Source organism: Dama dama, chromosome 3, assembly GCF_033118175.1.
Source record: "Dama dama isolate Ldn47 chromosome 3, ASM3311817v1, whole genome shotgun sequence".
In the NCBI taxonomy this organism is placed as follows: Eukaryota; Metazoa; Chordata; class Mammalia; order Artiodactyla; family Cervidae; genus Dama; species Dama dama.
In genome coordinates, this window is record NC_083683.1 from 44,012,395 (window position 1) to 44,032,080 (window position 19,686).

The window sequence follows — 19,686 nt, forward strand, 5'->3', positions numbered from 1 at the left end:
CCATAAACACTTAAAACTAGCCCTTTCCTATATAGTTCCAGGCTCTCATCCAGCTGCATCATACTAGCCTGATGTGCAATCCATTTCACAGATCAAAGCTCTGAGCTCTGGGGTTCAGACCAGCCGACAGAGATTCATGAGTCCCACTCTGGGACCAGAAGTGCCTTAGAGAAGATGCTCTTGGACTGCCAGCATTGCCATGCTTCCCCACTAGAGGGCATCCTAATCTGGCTACCAAAGGCACCCAATGCCATGATTGGGGAAAAGCCATTTTTCTCCATGAAGCCTTCAAAGGTTGATGGACACAAAGTGCAACTTCCCTGACTCTTCCCAGCCTGGATTTTTTCACTCTCCCAGAAGCTTCCCTCTGAGCGCTCAGTACCTCATGCGGAACCTCCTTGGACAGCCCACAGTCATCACCCCCACATGTTAACTTTCTAATAGATATTGTGTACCAGGCCTCCTTCCTCTGGTCCTTTCTGCTGCTGCTGCTGCTGCTAAGTCGCTTCCTATGCCTTGTCAATTTCAGCTCCTTAAAAATCTGCTTCCAAGACACATCTACCCAGGCACCAAAGGCTCAGCAGAAGATGTCTGAAGGCTCCTCAGCCCAGCTCAGGTTGGCCCCCAAGGAAGCTCTCTTTCTCATCTCCTAGGTCTTTCCCACTTTCTTTGTTTCATTTCTGGTTTTTCTTTTAGACTTCTTGACCAGAGTTGAGTCCATCACACTTACCAGTTCTTGGCACAGTGTCTTCACCAGCCCATAGAAGGCTCTTCCCTCTTTTATTCATCTGTTCCCCCTCATTTCTTATCCCTCCTCTCACTCTCTTCACCAAAGGCACCCACTGTAATGCATGTGATGATGTCTCCAAATAGTATAAAGTATTATAGGCTTATTCGTGTAAAGTAGGGCTTCCCTGGTAGCTCAGATGATAAAGAATCTGCCTGCAATGCCGGAGACTCAGATTTGCTCCTTGAATTGGGAAGATCTCCTGGAGAAGGGAATGGCTACCCTTTCCAGTATTCTTGCCTGGAGAACCCCATGGACAGAGGAGCCTGGTGGGTTACAATCCATGGGGTCACAAAGAGTTGGACACGATTAAGCAACTAAGCATACACACACATAGTATAAAGTAAGTAGCAGCGCTTTTGGACAGTGCATATTTTATTTACATAAATGGTATGGTTTTGACATTGTTTAACTCAACACTGTGCTGTCTGTAAGTGCATCAGTTCTGTTGCTTCTAACTTCCACAATACACTTTATCACCTTTTATGTCATCTAGGCTGCCTCCCACTTCCTTCTGAAACAAACAATGCCACCATGAATTGTCCGGTGCTGGCAGAGGGACTGCTCTCAGATGTGGGGTTGGACTTCCCTCAGAAGTGGGGTTGCTGAGTGCTAGGGTTTACACATGCCTAAATACACTGTACAATGCTACCCTGCTATCCAGAATGCCTGCACCAGCTCTTATTCCACCCCCAGTGCCCAAGGGTCCCCATACTCCCAACTCTCCACTCATTGTTGGTAGTACCTGCTTTTTAACCCTTGCCATTCTGATGGTAGAAGGATATCTCATGGTTCTGGTCTATAACCTCTAAGGACAGGCAAGAGCATCCTCAAAGCCATTTGGTCTTTCCCTTTGAGGGACTGTCTGTGCAGACTCCAGCTAGCTTTCCACTGGGTTTCCTATCCTTCACTTGTTGTTTTGTAGGACTTCTTATATATTGCAGATATTAAGCTTTTCCTAGGCTCTTCACTCTTTCTCTACAGTCTTTTGTTGAAGTAGAATTCTTAATTTTTATGTGATTATGTCAATCTATTTTTTTCCTGTTGTTTTTATTTTTTCTTTTTTGTGTGTGATTTTGAATTTTAAAATTTGCTTAAGAAGTCTTTTCCCACTGCTAAGTTACAAGGATTTTCTTTTATATCTTCTGTTTGTTTTATACTTGCATGTTTCATGTCCAGACCTTGCATTCATCAAGGTCTCCCATGGCATATGCTACAAACTGGACGCCAGCTCTATGCTTTCCATATAGTGGATCTATTTTTACTTATCTCACCAGCTGAGTAAATAACTCTTGTTGCCACCATCATCAAATACCAAGTTTATCTTACATAAAAGGGCCTGTTTTGAGCTTTCTCTTCTATTCCAATGGTCCATTTACCTGCTCCTACACAGGTACTAGGCTTTTTAATTACTGTGACTCTCTATCCTCAGATATTCTCTTTGCTTTCCTTTTTTCATAACCAACTTTACTGTAAATGGACTTCATTTTTTTTGCATAAAAATTAGATTGATTTTATCAAGCCCCTCAAAAAGAAATTCAGCTGGAATTGTATTGCATTATACTTAAAATTAATTTAGAGGGAATTGATATCTTTAGAATATTAGGTCAGATTATTTCTGAATATGATACAATTCTACTTAGATCTTCTTGTATTTTTTATAACAGAGTCTAACCTTCTCTTCCGCAGATTGTGTGATTGTTTATTGTTACATGGCAACTACTGAGCTGTTTTTATCACTCTTAGGAATGGTATCTTCATTTTTCTATTTACTTTCTTATTGGTGACACTGATATAGAAACACACTTTTAATTTTTGTAAGTTGATCTTGTGACTAGCAGCACTGCTCAATATATCCTATCATTTCTAGAATTTTTTGGTTGACTTTTGTTGAGCTTTCTATGCACCTGATCCCACTGTCTACAGATAATACCAGTCCTTTCTCTTCTACATTAATTGCATATATTTATTTTCTTGGCCAGGAACTCCAGTATGTCAAGCAAGCATGGCACTGACAGCCAGTGTCCTTGCCTTGTTCCCAACCTTCACTGGAATGAGCCCAAAGTTCACCCTTTAGGTATGACATTCTTTGAGTTCCACCAGTGCTCATTCACTGCCCTTTGAATATTTCTATGCTTTTCTGACTTTTTCTTCCATTCTGACTTCCCCAAGCCCTTCCCACCCTTCAAAACCCAGCTCAAGTCTGACCTTTCCCACAGAGCCTCCCTGATTGCACCAGCCTACAGTGAGCTCAGTCCCTGAAAGACACATTTTATCAGGCAATTGACAATCAATCATAATCAATCGCAAACTGCCTTGAAAAAACGACTGTATCTAGTATCCATTTAACATGCACCTATTTCCAAACCTACCTGATTAAGCAGTCAGCTTTTGGAGGTCAGGGAAGTGTGTGAAATGTCTCCTCATCCCTTACAGGACATGGTACTTGCTGAATAAACAGTTGTGGAGTATGTGAAGGTGCCACGATTTATCAGCTCCAGCCGCTAGGCCTCAGTGTATTGCAAGCTCAAGGCCAGAAGGCAAAACTGGAGGCAGCAAGACTGGAGAACAAAGCAGGCAAAGAGGAGGGGAGGCAGTTCCCTCCTGGATCGCAGTGCAGGCTTAGCCTCAGGAGCTTTCACATAGACCATCTCATTTCACCCTCAGGGAGGCCTAGGAGGCCAATGTTCCAATCCCCACTTTACAGACGAACAAACAAGGCACACAGAAATGGACCTGCTCGTCACACAGCTAGTCAGAGGCAGAAATGGGATTTGTACCCACATCTCCTGACTCTCACATCCTTGGCTTCACTGCAACAGCCTCGTCGCTTCCGGACAGGCAGCACACAGGCACAGCCCAAGCCAGGATGGTCCTCTTGCACCTAAGGGATTTTACCTAACGTAAAAAGAATTAAAGCCCTCGTGGATATAAAGGCAAGAAGAAATGACCAAAGTCAGGGCATCCATGGGTCAAAGGTCAGGCAGACAGGCAAGTGACCACCAGAAAACTGCACAGGTATGAATAGGCTGGTGATGCTAGCCATCCCAGGGTGGCAGGCTGGGTGATGCTAGCCATCCCAGGGTGGCAGGCAGGAATCAGAGCTACAGGGTGAGTTGCAATTCCAGAGAGCAGAGGTGGACCAGGCCCCAGGTGGACCTAGGCCAGCTGTGTGAAGGGGAGACACAGGGCCCAGGCCTTGGCGACCGAACCAGCCTGGGGCTCGGCCAGAACCTTTATAGCCCAGGGTGAGGGCGGAGCCCAATCCAGCCCGGAGCCCAGGTGGAAGCAGCCTGGCAGGATGCTGCTATCCTTGTGTCAGCTTCCTCTCTAAGGGGATCACCAGGCCTCAGTTCTCTTTGTTCTGGACCACTTACACAGAAGCGCTTTAATTAAAGCCTGCTGAGGTGGCCTTGATTGCCTCATAAAGCTGCCAGGCTATTTTCTGCTCACACAAGGATGACACTTCACAGACAATGCTCACTGATCCTTTGTAAGGTCCTGCTGGCCCCTGTTAGTATACAGTGTAGGGGGGAGCACCTCCTGCCTCCAGGCACACTCCTCATCCTCCCAACATCCCAGCAAGGTCTGGATTGCTTTCATATTTGACAGATAAGGAACCTGGGGAAGCATAACTTATCACAGGTCACAAGGCTAGTAAGTGGCAGAGCCAAGCTTCCAACTGTGCTTTTCATCTCCAGAGTCTACATTCCCATCAAGACCGGGGCCTGGGTACACTCATGGCTCTCCCAACCCAAGGAGATGGGTGTGCCTACACAGAGACCCTCAATGAAGAGTCCAATGTGGATACCGAGCCCACTGGATCCAGGTAGATGAGCAGGACCAGAGGACAGAGGCAATTAGGAGTGTGGTGACAGATGGAGGATCCACCGTCTTGCATCCCTCAGCATTTGACCAATAATTAATCTCACATAACCATTGGACATGCAGCGAGAACCTTCCAGATGCTCACTAGTTCCAGCTGAGACAAGAGGAGAGAAATATCTGGTTCGCTCTTGGCAGATGTTTGAGCCAGCAAGGGCTGAGCAAGAAAGTACCAACCAGCACACTTCCCACAGAAGTGCCCCCAAAGTCCCACTGGTCATTCAGCTGGACTCAGTCACCCCCAAACTCCCAGGCTGCCTCCTGTGTGTCTCTCACAGCTGACGCCCCTATCCCACTGAGCCTAGGAGTCCAGACACAGGAGTCCGTGGAAATCTCTGCCTAGGGCTCAAGAGGAAGGGCGGGGAAGGTCTGTTTTCAGCTCCATGTGTGTGTCGCCCGCTCCCTGCCAGATCTCCACAGTCCACCCACCCTGCCCTCCCAGAAAAGATGGCCCCCTCCCTCACCCTGAGACATAACTGACCACTCACCTGAGAGGTGGTAGGGAGGGCAAAAGGTGAGGCTCTGGGAGGATGCTTGGAATGCTATTTTTAGCCCAGACTGGATCAGCATTTGGTGGCAGTGGGTCAGGAAACAGGTTCATCAGAGGAGTCATCCTCAAGTACAAAGGTGGTCAAGAGACATACGCTTGGAAGGGTTTATAGGCTCAAATCCTCGGATTAGGGAAACCTCCTGGCTCAGTCCCATAGTCCACCCATCAAAGTCATCAGTGGTCCAGGCTCAAAAGGAGGAGGGCAAAATAAGGGAACTTGGCTTTCAGGACAGCCACATGAACCCCCACCTCTGCTCACCCAAGGATCCTCTGAGGGAGGAAGTGACACCATTTCAGGACTCTGGTGACCTCCCCTACCTCCAATACCTTTCACTCTTCCAAGTAGGCATATACACACCAACAGTCATCACTCAGCTTCCCTGCTAGGAAACCGAAGGACTTCCACCCCACCAACATTTGACCCCAACTCAACCTGGGCAACAGGGGTTTCTTCCTACCTATGACCTCTCCCCTTCCCACACTGGACAAACCTTGGCACCCCTGTATCCACGCCAACCCTCTCCCACCTCCAGACACCTCCAGTTTCCACTGGATTCCCAGGACCTAGCAAGGTGCATGGTTGGCATTAGATAAGAATGTACCGAATGAATGAAAGAATTAGTGATAGCACAGTTTCCAAATCAGAACTGAACTCCTTCCTTGTCTCCCACCAACCATCGCCTTCCCCACCCTGGTCCGCCTTAAACATACCTCCAAGAACCCTCCCTGGATTGACCCTGCAGCTCTGGGGTGTTCTACTCTAATCCTACCCCCTGGCCCACCAGTGCACACTCAGTCGCTTCAGTCATGTCCAACTCTTTGTGACCCTATGGACCCACCAAGTTCCTGTCCATGGGGATTCCCCAGGCAAGAATACTGGAGTGGGTTGCCATTCCCTTCTCCAGGGGATCTTCCTGACCCAGGAATCAAACCTGCATCTCTTAAGTCTCCTGCATTGGCAGGTAGGTTCTTTACCACTAGCGCTACCTGGGAAGCCCACCAGTAGTGATGCCTAGAACTCGGAAGAACAACCTTGGTTCTCTCCTGAACTCTCTGACTCAGGTTCTCCTATTTCCCAGTGGATGCCCCATGGCTCCTGCCTTCCTAGGAATATCCAAAGTGCAGCGGCCATGCATTCTCACAAATCTCTCCCCCAACCCCCATCACTGAATAGGCTTTGGGTAGGAATAGCTAAAGAGAAGCTCATATTGACGGTGAAGAATGGGACATACTTTAAAAGATAAAAGCAAAGAAGCCCAGAACAAGAGGTTGTTTGATACACGGCCCCCTCTATGGGACAGGCCAACCACTCTACCCCGAGGCCAGGTCACAGGTCCAGGGCACATAGTCCAGCTCTGTACCTTCCAGAAAAAGACTTGGGGAGCAGGCTCTACCCCAGGTCACTGCAACCATTGCCTGCACCCGGAGCATGGAGTCCAACTAGATACTTCTAGGAGGTCTCCACTTCCAGTAACAATGGGAGGGGGAGAGGCCATGAGGAAGCTCGTAAATGGCTTTGAAGATGAAACAGGCCTGAGGCCGAGATTGTTGACACAGCTCTACTGAATAGGCAAACACTTGGCTCTTAAGAGGCCGGGGTGATGCCAAGCTAATAAAATGCAGCTATTTTCTCTTTGCTGCCCCTTTTACTGCCAGCTGCCCTGGTGCATAAAAGGGCCTGCCACAGCTCAGGGAGCACAAGCCTTTGGCTCCGTCCTCTGCCAGCTTCTCCACTGTTCAGACACCTCCCTGTCTCCAACATGACCTGTGGCTTCAGCACTGTGGGCTCTGGATTAAGCGGTCGCGCCTTCAGCTGCGTCTCTGCCTGTGGACCTCGGCCCGGCCGCTGCTGCATCACAGCCGCCCCCTACCGCGGCATCTCCTGCTACCGCGGCCTCACCGGGGGTTTCGGCAGCCGCAGTGTCTGCGGGGGCTTCCGTGCTGGCTCCTTCGGCCGCAGCTTCGGGTACCGCTCCGGTGGCGTGTGCGGACCCAGCCCTCCCTGCATCACCACCGTGTCAGTGAACGAGAGCCTCCTCACACCCCTCAACCTGGAGATTGACCCCAATGCACAGTGTGTGAAGCAGGAGGAGAAGGAGCAGATCAAGTGTCTCAACAACAGGTTCGCTGCCTTCATTGACAAGGTGAGTCTCCTTGATCATGCCTTTCCTGAATCCCACCCATGCTCAGGACCCCAGCTGGGCACTAAGGAAGGAGTCAGAGACAAGCCCACAGAAGCCCTCAGTCCAAAAGGAGAGGAAGTTATACCTCTTGGACACAGAAAAACAAGAATAGGCTCAGAAGCTGCCTAGTCTAATGGGGGAGACAAACTTAAAACACAGGAACAGAACTAAGGGCAGAAACTCTAGTGCTGAGAGAGAACATCTTGTGAGCAAAGAGCTGCTGTGTGGGTGTTTGATGCATTTGAGGACCAGCAGCTGCTTACTTGGCAAGGAGGTACTCCCCATGTCCAAGTAGGGCTGGTGAGTGCGATACTGGAAGACTGCCCAGAGGGAATCTCCTGGTTCACACAGAGCCCTTTATATGACAGTGGTTATTTGGCCACTGAGCAGGGGCCAGAGTGGTTTGTCCATGCCTCTGTGCCTGGGATCCAGGAGTGAGCAACAGACATGGTCCCCACTCTCCTGGGCCTTGTGGAGAGGAAGGTAGTATGTGGTCTGGTTGAAACCATCTGCAGATGTTAGTGTCCAGCTCAAGTCTTCACCACTGAATCCAGGCAACTGCCATAAGGCAGTGGTTTGAAGGGCCAGAGGAGAAGGCTTCAAAAAGTTCTGGGACCAGGGAAGGTTATCCAGAGCCAAACTTGCGAGAATTCATGCTACAGAGATAACCATCAGGAAGGGCCAAAAGGATATGGAGCTCTTAACAGCATGAGAGACCAAGAGTAGCACAAGAAAGGACTTACCAGGGATGTGGCAAAGTTATTACATAAAAGGATCTGAATGGGGTGGTGGGCCAACCTCATGGAAGAATGGATGTGAAATTTTTCTTGGGCACAGTTGTCAGCAATTATTGTAGTAAGAGAAGCCCTCGAACTTCCGGTTTCCCCCACCCCACAGGGCAGAAGATCAAGGTTTGAATTCTTCTGCCACTATGAGATCTCAGTTAGGGAACCTCTCAATTCTACAAACCTTCCTCATCTGTAAAACAAGAGGGTTGGCACACACCACATCCCTGCACTAATAGTCCAGGTGACTATTATTCTAATTGCATTGTTGTCATAGGATTTTTATTATCGGCACATACTTTATTTGTTAGCTTTTACAGTTGGTCTTTCTAAAAAGGTTGACCTGTTCATTTGCATGCTGACAGTCACACCTGTCTTGGAACAGTAGACATTCTGCATTCATGTGATTTCTGCCCCAGGACATTAAACTCAGCAAGGCAGGCACTCAGGACAAGGGTTAAGTGCTGGGCCCAAGGACACATTATGAACAAGAGCAACAGGGTCTGGACTCTGCATGGCTTAGTGCTTTCCTTGACAATAGGTACACTGCCTTAGAAGAGACTGACATTAGCTCCAAGGAAGGACTTCCAGGAGAGCCACTGAAGCCCTAACGTGGTTTTAAGAGAGGGGACATAATGCCTCTGAGGACTCTGGGTCAGAGAGTTAGGGATCCTGGGTCTTGGTGCTGGGACCCTCTGCCCTCTTGCACTCTGGTCCTACAAGAAGAGGTTCTCAGGCTCTGCCTCTGTGTGGCAGGTGCGCTTCCTGGAGCAGCAGAACAAACTACTGGAGACCAAGCTGCAGTTCTACCAGAACCGCCAGTGCTGCGAGAGCAACCTCGAGCCCCTGTTCGAGGGCTACATCGAGACGCTGAGGCGGGAGGCTGAGTGCGTGGAGGCCGACAGCGGGAGGCTGTCCTCAGAGCTCAACCACGTGCAGGAGGTGCTGGAGGGCTTCAAGAAGAAGTGAGTGTGGGAAGGGGCTGGCTCTGGAAAGGGCTTGAAGGTGGCTCCCAGCACAGGGGAGCGTCCAGACCTGTGGCTGGGTCTCTGCCTGAGGATCAGGAAGAGCCTGTGCCCTCTGCCCCTCCTCAAGGCACATGGGTTCCGTGGGTGGGTCCTGGCCCCCTGGGGATGGAGCTCAGCTTGACTTCCTACCAGCAGGTCAGGGAAATGATGTTCTCTCCCTTTCTTCTACCCATAGATCCTTCTTTTAGGACCCCAGACAAACTAACATTGCTGATGCCTTTGAGTCTAGCTTTCAAAGTCCTCAACCTTCTTCTGAAGTTCACTCCTTTATTCTGCTAACACTTTTTGAGCACCTACCAGGCACCAGGCAGATCTGGACAGGGTGCTAGCAATCCAGGGCCAATGACAGACCCAGCTCGTGTTTTTGTGGGGCTTACAGTCCCCTGGTAGGCAGAGATGGCAGAGTCACAGACAGAGACCTCCGATGACAAAGAGTGACACAGAATACAAAGGCACACACTGGATTCTCTAAAGGAATCTAGTTTCCAGAGCAGGCCACCTTCCTTCAGTTACACTCTCAGCCATGCGCTGCCAGGCCACCGTGCTCCCTGCCTCTGGCTCTGAGCAGGGCTGCCCACAGCGAAGGAGGAAACAGCAGGCTCCACTTCTCTCGTCTGAGCCAGGAGGGGGTTGACAGAGGGGAGATCCTACCACCTGTAGCAAAGCCAGGGGCAAGGGGAGGAGTCAGAGGGAAGGGAAATGCAGAGCTGGGTGAGAAAATAAGGCACCTCCCAGCCCCAGCCACACACACACACACACACACACACACACACACACACACACATAGCTTCTAGATCCTGCCCCCGGCCCTCCCTCCCACCACCTCCCCACCCCACTGAGGAGCTCAGAGGTGATGTGAAGGTGGGTGTTTCAATACTCCCGTGTATCCCAGGAGGCCTGCACCAACCACCTGGTTCCTCCCTGGTCCCACTGCATTTCTTTTGGAGGCGGAGAAACGAGCTGGGCAGGGGGCTGGGGTTGGCGGGGGTGGGGGGGAAGGAACTAGGAATCAGGCTTGTTTGCTTGCATGCTTCATGGCCAAGTTGAGAGTTGCTCAGAGGGGCCCTGTCTTCTCCATACCCCTCAGGTATGAAGAAGAAGTTGCTCTTCGGGCCACAGCAGAGAACGAGTTTGTGGCTCTAAAGAAGGTAAGTGCCTGAGCCAAGCCCCTCCCTGAGCCCCTGGCCACCCTGTCCTCTCTGTCCTGCCACGATGCAGCCAAGCCCGCAGAGCGCCCTTGAATCTCACAACCCCTTGAACCCCACACAGGATGTGGACTGTGCCTACGTTCACAAGTCAGACCTGGAGGCCAACTCGGAGGCCCTGATCCAGGAGATCGATTTCCTGCGGCGGTTGTATGAGGAGGTGAGAGGGTTCTCGGTCCTGGTGGGCATCCCCCAGGATGTCCAGCCCCCATCACTGGCCGGCTGATGTAGGAATACAGGCTGAGATTGAAGGGTTAGGCAGAGGAATGGAGAAGCAAAACGGGACAGAATTAGTAAGGGGCATGGAAGGGTGACAACCTCTAGGACAGCTTTGTGCCTTGGGAAACCAAAGTCCAGGCACAAAACTTCACTGCATTTCCTCTAGTTCAGATTTTCTCTGGCAGCCAGAAGCCTGTGGCTGGTCCATGAGAACAAGAAATGGGTCCCCACACAGGGGCCTGGACCCCAAGGAAGTGTCCCCAGCATGCTGGCTGCAGGGACAAGATTTACAGGGGCCTGAAAAATCCCCAAAGCAAACATTTGAGAAGTAGTGGCACTTTTTTCTAAATGGGATTTCTTATCTGTATGGAAAGCGATGCAATTTCATCAGGGAATCATCTGCTCCAAACAAGACTTTGGCTCCAGATGGACCAAAGAGATTACAGCCATTGGCTGGTGAGGAAAAGCTCAGATAACTTGCTTATACTTCCTCTTTTCTGACTCCCGATCCACAGGAGATCCGTGTTCTCCAAGCCAACATCTCGGACACCTCAGTCATCGTCAAGATGGACAATAGCCGGGACCTGAACATGGACTGCATTGTCGCCGAGATCAAGGCCCAGTATGATGATGTCGCCAGCCGCAGCCGGGCCGAGGCTGAGAGCTGGTACCGCAGCAAGGTGAGTGGTCCAGGACACCTGCCTCCTAGACACAGCAGTGGTAGGGACTTGAGACATATAATTAGAAAAACCTTTTTTTTCCAGGGATTCTGATCCCTAGAGATGATAACAGAAGGGCAGACAGTTCTCAGGTTATAGTGGCAGGACAGAGTCACCATGTATGGTTACACAGGCTGAGCACTGGACAACCTACAAATCATCCATGTTGTCCTGAGTGGGTGGAATGTCACATGCTGAGCTTCACTAGCCTTTCTGCTTCCCTCCAGTGTGAGGAGATCAAGGCCACAGTGATCCGGCATGGGGAGACCCTGCGCCGCACCAAGGAGGAGATCAATGAGCTGAACCGCGTGATCCAGAGGCTGACGGCTGAGGTTGAGAATGCCAAGTGCCAGGTAGGGAGTGTTTGAGGCCCACCCAGGGTCCCACCAGCAGTGTGTGTGCCCAACTGGATCTCACCATTCATTCTCCAGCCCATTTGGATGACTTGAGTCCTTGGTTATGGCCACTCAGGGAACCCTAGGTGATAAAAGGGAGAGGTCTGTTCCTGGGGTGATCTCATCTGGGTGGAGAGACTGGACACACCCAGGAAATGGACACAGAGACCCAGAGGCCACAACCCACCTTATTCTCTCCTGGGCCCTTAGAACTCCAAGCTGGAGGCTGCAGTGACCCAGGCTGAGCAGCAGGGCGAGGTGGCCCTCAATGATGCCCGCTGCAAGCTGGCCGGGCTAGAGGAGGCCCTGCAGAAGGCCAAGCAGGACATGGCCTGCCTGCTCAAGGAGTACCAGGAGGTGATGAACTCCAAGCTGGGCCTGGACATTGAGATCGCCACCTACAGGCGCCTCCTGGAGGGAGAGGAGCAGAGGTGAGGATCATCTCGGTTGCCCCATGAATTCCACTTGCATAGGTGTGCCCACTTCTGATTTTCCCTCATCCTAGTCTCAGTCCTAAGAACTGGTCCCAAGCTAGACTCTGAGGTCTTTGAAACCCATATCTTGAAGGACTAGAACATGGTCAATAACATACAGAGAGGAAATGAAGGCAAGTGCCACTGCAATGTTCAGAGTCCCAGAGAGCCTGGGGCCTTCCCAGGTTTAGAACCTAGGTGCCCTACCTCCCAGTTCAGAACATCCTCAAATTATTCCATCCTCAGCTCTTGCAAGATCCACTCCCTGCCAGGTTTATTGGCAGTCATCCTGCCCCAGGGTGGAGATGCTGGCCAAACTCTGATCCTGGCCTCATGTGACTCCCCAAAGGAAACTTCCCCTTCCTAAAGCTGAGCCCAGCCAGGTATGCCAGGTATTGTTGCTCTGGCTGTGCACCGCACAAAAGCAGCCAACTGAGGGGCAAGTGAGGCTGAAATTCAACATATACTCTGTTTGCTAAACAGTGTGCCCTGGCATTGCTGCCAACTGCCAGAACATCACTTTATAAAAGTTAACACAAGGGCATAAATATAGGCCAGAAATAGCCCATTTGCCCCATCCTGCAGCACCCAGGGAAAACTTGGGGATCTTATTCTAACCTGTTTTCTCTTTCCCTTTTTCACCTTTTCCCCACTCAGGCTGTGTGAAGGCGTTGGAGCTGTGAATGTCTGTAAGTGTTCTGAGCCATGAAAAGGAAAATTCTAGATTGGGCAACAAGAGTGTCCTGGCTATGAGTGTATAGAGATACCAGGAGGAGTGTTTCAAGTAATTCCCTCAGTAAATGGGAGTAGGTTATTCATTCAGTAGGTGAGACTGAGGTTAGCTAACAGGAAGAACCTCACAGCATGAATGAGATTGGAAAAAGATCACTGCAGGAAGGGACCTCAGATGTCACACAGTACAACCCTCACCTTGCATAGTGAGGACACGAAGGCCCAGAGCAAGGAAGGGACTTGTCCAAGGTCACACAGGAGATCCAGGGCCAGAAGCCAGGGCTCCTGACTTGCAGGCCAAGTTTCCGTCCACACCTTCAGAACACCAACTGAAGGCCCTTGTGTCCTTCCTGGGAGGGTTGAACAGATAAGAGAGGCCAGAGGAAGGTGGCCAGATGCGGTGGCCACTAGCAGGCCTCCTGACACCGCCCTTGTCCCCGCAGGTGTCAGCAGCTCCCGCGGCGGGGTCGTCTGCGGAGACCTCTGCGTGTCGGGCTCCCGGCCGGTGACGGGCAGCGTCTGCAGCGCCCCCTGCAGCGGGAACCTGGCGGTGAGCACCGGCCTGTGCGCGCCCTGCGGCCAGCTCAACACCACCTGCGGAGGGGGTTCCTGCAGCCTGGGGAGGTGCTAGGCGGCCCCCAGGGCGAGCCAGAGGCCCCTCGGTCTGCCAGAAGTGCCACCGGCCCCACTGCTGGCTGAGAAGAGCAGCGCCTCGGTAGCTGCCCCCTCGTGTTCTGAGAATACACCACGCCCTCCTTCCCATCAGCCTCTGCTCTGCTCTTCTTGTCGCACCGGAAGGGGATGCCGCCTGGGGAGGGACTCCTCCCTTCCGCTGTCTTGGCCTCTGGCCTCGCCCAGGAAGAAGAGCGCTCCTTCCCATGTCCCCTAACTCTCTGGCCTCTTGTCCCCCCCGTTTCTCCAATAAACCGAGGGACCCGCTTTCTGTGCTGTGATGTCTGGCTTTCTGGGAGTGAGCCCCACCCACCGACGGCTGAGCACCCCAGGCCAGGGAGAAGGCTGAGGACTGGAGGGCTTCTGGCCTGCCCTCAGCCTGCTCCTGCAGGGCCTGTCCCCGAACGCTGCCGGCCTCCCCCTGGCCAGGCAGTGCTGACCTTCCTCCTCAGTCGCACCTCTGGGTCTGGGGTAGCTGCGGCTTATTCCTCCGACTGGTTTTGAAGGGACCCAAAGGAGGGCACGGGAATCCGCTGGAAGGCTGTGTATGTTTGTGTGTGTGCGCGCGCTTGCATGCACCCTTTTAGCCCCCTTCCCACCCACCGTGCTTTCTGGGCACACCTTCATTCTGCTCTCCCACCTCCAGCACACAATGCACCACAGCAGTAACCGTCACAAGTGCCAACAGCCACCTCAGGGGGCCACCCTATGTCAGCCCGGACCCCACCCCACCTCATGCCCACTGCTGTCCATCAAACAAGGGGAGATGAGACCCTTGACACTGGCCCCTCCCCCATACACACCCCTCCTCAGCACCTGGAACAGCCTCCCAGCAAAGCCCTGTAGCTGGTAAGAGGATTCTGTCTACTGACTCTCCCAACCGCCCCACTCACTGCCCTCACCCCCATATACCTTCAATTCGGAGGCTAAGATGGCTCCCCTGTCCCCTGTGTGGCCTGACCTTGCATGTCCTCTGTTCAGGAAGTGTCTGGGAGGTCTTAGGAGGAAGACTTTGAGGAGCCCCAGCCCCATTCTGGAAGTATCAGACCTGTAGTAACCCCTCTCCCGTGTTGCCCATTTCCCTCCCACTGGCCTGCTCCTTGTCTGTCTTTGCTCCACCTTATCCCAGAGCCCAGCGCTGGTCCATCCTCAGGCCCTGACCTTTCTACCCAGCTCACCACACTGTCTTGGGAGGACCCAGAACCTTCCTTCACTCCCTCCTGGAGTCTAGGGTCCCTTTGGCTCCTCACGCAAGCCCTTCTGCTCCCGGTCGCCCTCACCCCCTTCCCCTCTCTTGAACCCTGAGTCTCTGGCCTTTCACTTCCTTGCTCTGCAGGCCAGTCTCTCAGCTCTTCCTTGGCTCACTTCCCTCACCCGGACAAACTCACCCTCAACCATGAAAATGCCTCAGGTCCCTTCCCTCACCACTCCAAGCACCCTCCCTGGACAATTACTTCCACCCCTTGCCTTCTGTTCCCACCACGGTTAACATCCTCCCTGGTTCAAATCCTCCAGCCTCAGTCCCCGTGGCTCTCCCCTGCCCTGACCTCACACCTTGGCTTCATACCCACTCATCCCAGTTCCTCTAAGACCTCTCCACTTGGCTGTCCTGGAGACTCTTCCAACCCAACAGACCTTCCAGCTGAACTCTCTACTCCTCATTCCCTCCACTAGGGTCTCCTCCTGCCTCACCTGTCAAGATCATCATCACAGTTGCCCAAATCTGAGCCTCTATGAATCTGTCCAGGCCTGAACTCTCCCCTTCAAAACCAAATAACCCCTAAGTGCTCCCCTTCCTACCTCCTAAGTATTCCTCTCATCCACCTTTTTCTTCTCTCTGCTGCTGCTACCATCCACATTTCGGCCACCACCATCTTGGTTGGAGACCTGCTGGCCTCCCCTTCCAATCTACACTGCAGCAGCCAGAGACAGCTTTCCAAAACACAAGTCTGACCTTTCAGTGGATGGAGTCAAGACTCTTGACCATGACGTGCCAGTCCTGTGTATCTGGCTGTGACCCATCTCTCAGTGTCTCTCGTCACTCCCCTACTCCTACTTGGGAGCCCTGAACACCTTTTAAATGAGAGCTGACTTTTACACAGCAAAGGAAACCATAAGCAAAATGAAAAACCAACCCTCAGAATAGGAGAAAATATTTGCAGATGAAGTACTAACAGAGAATTAATCTCCAAAACCTCCAAGCAGCCAATGCAGTTCAATATAAAAAAAAATAGACAACCCAATCAAAAAATGGGTGGAAGAACTATATAGACATTTCTCCAAAGAAGACATACAAATGGCCAACAAAAAAACATGGGGAGATGCTCAACACTACTAAACATTAGAGAAATGCAAATCAAAACTGCAATGAGGTATCATCTCAAACAGGTCAGAAAGGCCATCATTAAAAAATCTACAAACAATAAATGCTGGACAGGAGGTAGAGAAAAGGGAACCCTCCTACACTGTTGGTTGGAATGTAAGTTGATACAGACACTATAGAAAACAATATGGAGGCTCCTTCTTAACAAAATTAAAAATAGAACTACCATATGACCTAGCAGTCCCACTACTGGGCATATACCCAGAGAAAACAGTAACTCAAAATGACACATGCACCTCAATATTCATAGAAGCACTATTTATAATAGCCAGAACATGGAAACGACCTAAATGTCCACCAACAGAGAAATGGATAAAGACACAATACAAATATATCACGGAATATTACTCAGCCATAAAAAGGAACAAAATTGGGTCATTTCTAGAGGCATGGATGGGCCTTTCAGTTCAGTCTCTCAGTCATATCTGACTGTTTGCAACCCCATGGACTGCAGCACGCCAGGCCTCCCTGTCCATCACCAACTCCCAGAGCTTGCTCAAACTCATGTCCATTGAGTCAGTGATGCCATCCAACTATCTCGTCCTCTGTCCTCCCCTTCTACTCCTGCCTTCAGTCTTCCAAAGAATCAGGGTCTTTTCCAATGAGTTGGTTCTTCACATCAGGTGGCCAAAGTATTACAGCTTCAACTTCAGCATCAGTCCTTCCAATGAATATTTAGGACTGAATTCCTTTTGGATTGACTGGTTTGATCTCCTTGCAGTCCAAGGGACTCTCAAGAGTATTCTCCAACACCACAGTTCAAAAGCATCAATTCTTCGGTGCTCAGCTTTCTTTATGACCCAACTCTCACATCCATACATGACTACTGGAAAAACCATAGCTTTGACTAGATGGACCTTTGTTGGCAAAGTAATGTCTCTGCTTTTTAATATGCTATCTAGGTTGGTCATAGTTTTTCTTCCAAGGAGCAAGCCTCTTTTAATTTCATGGCTGCGGTCACCATCTGCAGTGATTTTGGAGCCCAAAAAATAAAGTCTATCACTGTTTCCATTGTTTCACTATTTCCCATGAAGTGATGGGACTGGATGCCATGATCTTCGTTTTTTGAATGTTGAGTTTTAAGCCAATTTCTTCACTCTCCTCTTTCACTTTTATCAAGAGGCTCTTAAGTTCCTCTTCACTTTCTGCCATAAGGGTGGTGTCATCTGTGTATCTGAGGTTATTGATATTTCTCCCAGCAATCCTGATTCCAGCTTGGGCTTCATCCAGCCCAGCATTTCACATGATGTACTCTGCATAGAAGTTAAACAAGCAGGGTGACAGTATACAGCCTTGACATACTCCTTTCCCAATTTGGAACCAGTCCATTGTTCCATGTCCCTTTCTAGTTTTTACTGATTGACCTGCATACAGATTTCTCAGGAGGCAGGTGAGGTTGTCTGGTATTCCCATCTCTTTAAGAATTTTCCATAGTTTGTTGTGATCCACACAGTCAAAGACTTTGGCATAGTCAATGAAGCAGATGTTTTTCTGAAATTCTTTTGCTTTTTCTATGATCCAGTGGATGTTGGCAATTTGATCTCTGGTTCCTCTGTCTTTTCTAAATCCAGCTTGAACATCTGGAAGTTCACAGTTCATGTATTATTGAAGCCTAGCTTGGAGAATTTTGAGCATTACTTCACTGGTGTGTGAGATCATGCAACTGTGTGGTAGTTTGAACATATTTTGGCATTGCCTTTCTTTGGGATTGGAATGAAAATTGACCTTTTCCAGTCCTGTGGCCACTGCTGAGTTTTCCAAATTTGCTGGAATATTGACTTTAACAGCATCATCTTTTAGAATGGACCCAGAGACTGTCATACAGAGTGAAGTCAAAAAGAGAAAAGCAAATATTGTATATTAATGCATACATGTATGGATGTGAGAGTTGGACCATAAAGAAAGCTGAGTGCTGAAGAATTGATGTTTTTGAACTGTGGTGTTGGAGAACACTCTTGAGAGTCCCTTGGACTGCAAGGAGATCCAACCAGTCCATCCTAAAGGAGATCAGTCCTGGGTGTTCATTGGAAGGACTGATGATGAAGCTGAAACTCCAATACTTTGGCCACCTGATGCGAAGAGCTGACTCATTTGAAAAGACCCTGATGCTGGGAATGATTGAGGGTAGGAGGAGAAGGGTACGACAGAAGATGAGATGGCATCACCGACTCAATGGACATGAGTTTGGGTAAACTCCGGGGGTTGGTGATGGACAGGGAGGCCTGGCATGCTGCGGTTCATGGGGTCGCAAAGAGTCAGACACGACTGAGTAACTGAACTGAAACTGAATGCATACATGTGGAATCTAGAAAAGTGGTATAGATAATCTTATTTGCAAAACAGAAATAGAGACACAAATGTAGACAACAATTGAATGGCTTCCAAGGGGGAAAGAGGTTGGGTGGGAGGAACTGAGAGATTGGATTGACACATATACACTATTGACACTATGCATAAAATAGACAGCAGATGGGAACATAATGTACAGCACAGGGAACTCCACTTCTCGCATTATGATGTCCTAAAGGGGAGGGAAATCTAAAAGGGAAGACATACATGTATGTATTATGTATGGCTGATTCATTTTCCTCTGCACTAGAAGCTAATACAACATTGTGAATCAACTATGCTGCCATAAAAATCAGTATTAAAAAATTGTGGCCTGCCCAGAGGCTCTACAAGGGCCTTTTCAGTTCTGACCTTTTGGGGAAGTGACTCTGGACTCTGGTCTGGGATTGTAACACCTCCTTCCCAGGTACTTAGGGAGGCTTCTGTAATAACCTTGGGAGGTTGTCCAGGTGTCACCTGGGGGAGTCCAGGGACACCCCATGCCTCTGGAGGTGATGCACCTGCCTTCCACCTACCAGCTCAAGGGACCTAGCAGGACTGACATTGTGCACTTGACTTCTGTAAGAGCTGCATGTCCTGAGGCCCTGAGCCCGCCTCACACCTACAAAATTTTTAAAAGAATTATAGCGGATCTAACTACAAGGAACAGAAACCATTCAAAGTGAAAAGAGGCCTCTGGGCTCCTAACCTCCTGCAGACAAGAAGCAGGCTAAGAACACATGGGCTGTTTATCATGGAAAAGAAAGGATGATACAGACGGTGAAGCCAAGATTCCAAAGGATAGAGACAAGGGCAGAGGAGAACCAATTCCAGGGAGCAAAACCAGGCACTAATCAGATACACTCCCAGACTCTGCAACAGGAGGAATTAGCAGTGGGAGCCTGACTGTACTTAGAACTGTTATGAATCAGGGACTTCTCAGTGTGTGAAATTTTTCCTCTTTCTAAACAGAAGTGCAGATTGTGGCTATCCTACCCCAGAGGCTCTACAAGGGCCTTTTCAGTTCTGACCTTTTGGAGAAGTGACTCTGGACTCTGCTCTGGGATTGTAACATCTCCTTCCCAGGGACTTAAGGAGGATTCTGTAATAACTGAATGTAATGGTGATTGCATGATAGGTGTGGTGGACATAAATAATTGCCATTTAATTCACAAGACTTCAGCCTGAGGTAGATAATAATGGAGGAGCTACAACAAAAGAACCATATCCCAAGAGTCTCATGTGTTAATGGATCTAATCCAACCAGTGAGATCCTGAATTTCCAGCTGATGTAATAATGGAATGAAATTGGGGGGGGATCTTTGGAGGAGTTAGCATATGT

At 49.9% G+C, this 19,686-nt stretch overlaps 1 protein-coding gene across 1 annotated transcript; it reads left to right on the plus strand.

Moving 5' to 3' along the window:
* The first annotated feature begins 6,982 nt into the window (after nt 1-6,982).
* On the plus strand, nt 6,983-13,592 carry LOC133041829 (keratin, type II microfibrillar, component 7C). The gene is made up of 9 exons (XM_061122717.1): nt 6,983-7,366; nt 8,947-9,155; nt 10,306-10,366; nt 10,488-10,583; nt 11,158-11,322; nt 11,589-11,714; nt 11,967-12,187; nt 12,887-12,918; nt 13,405-13,592. Exons 1-9 carry the CDS (start codon nt 6,983-6,985, stop codon nt 13,590-13,592), a joined length of 1,482 nt encoding a protein of 493 aa, XP_060978700.1.
* Nucleotides 13,593-19,686: the final 6,094 nt, after the last annotated feature.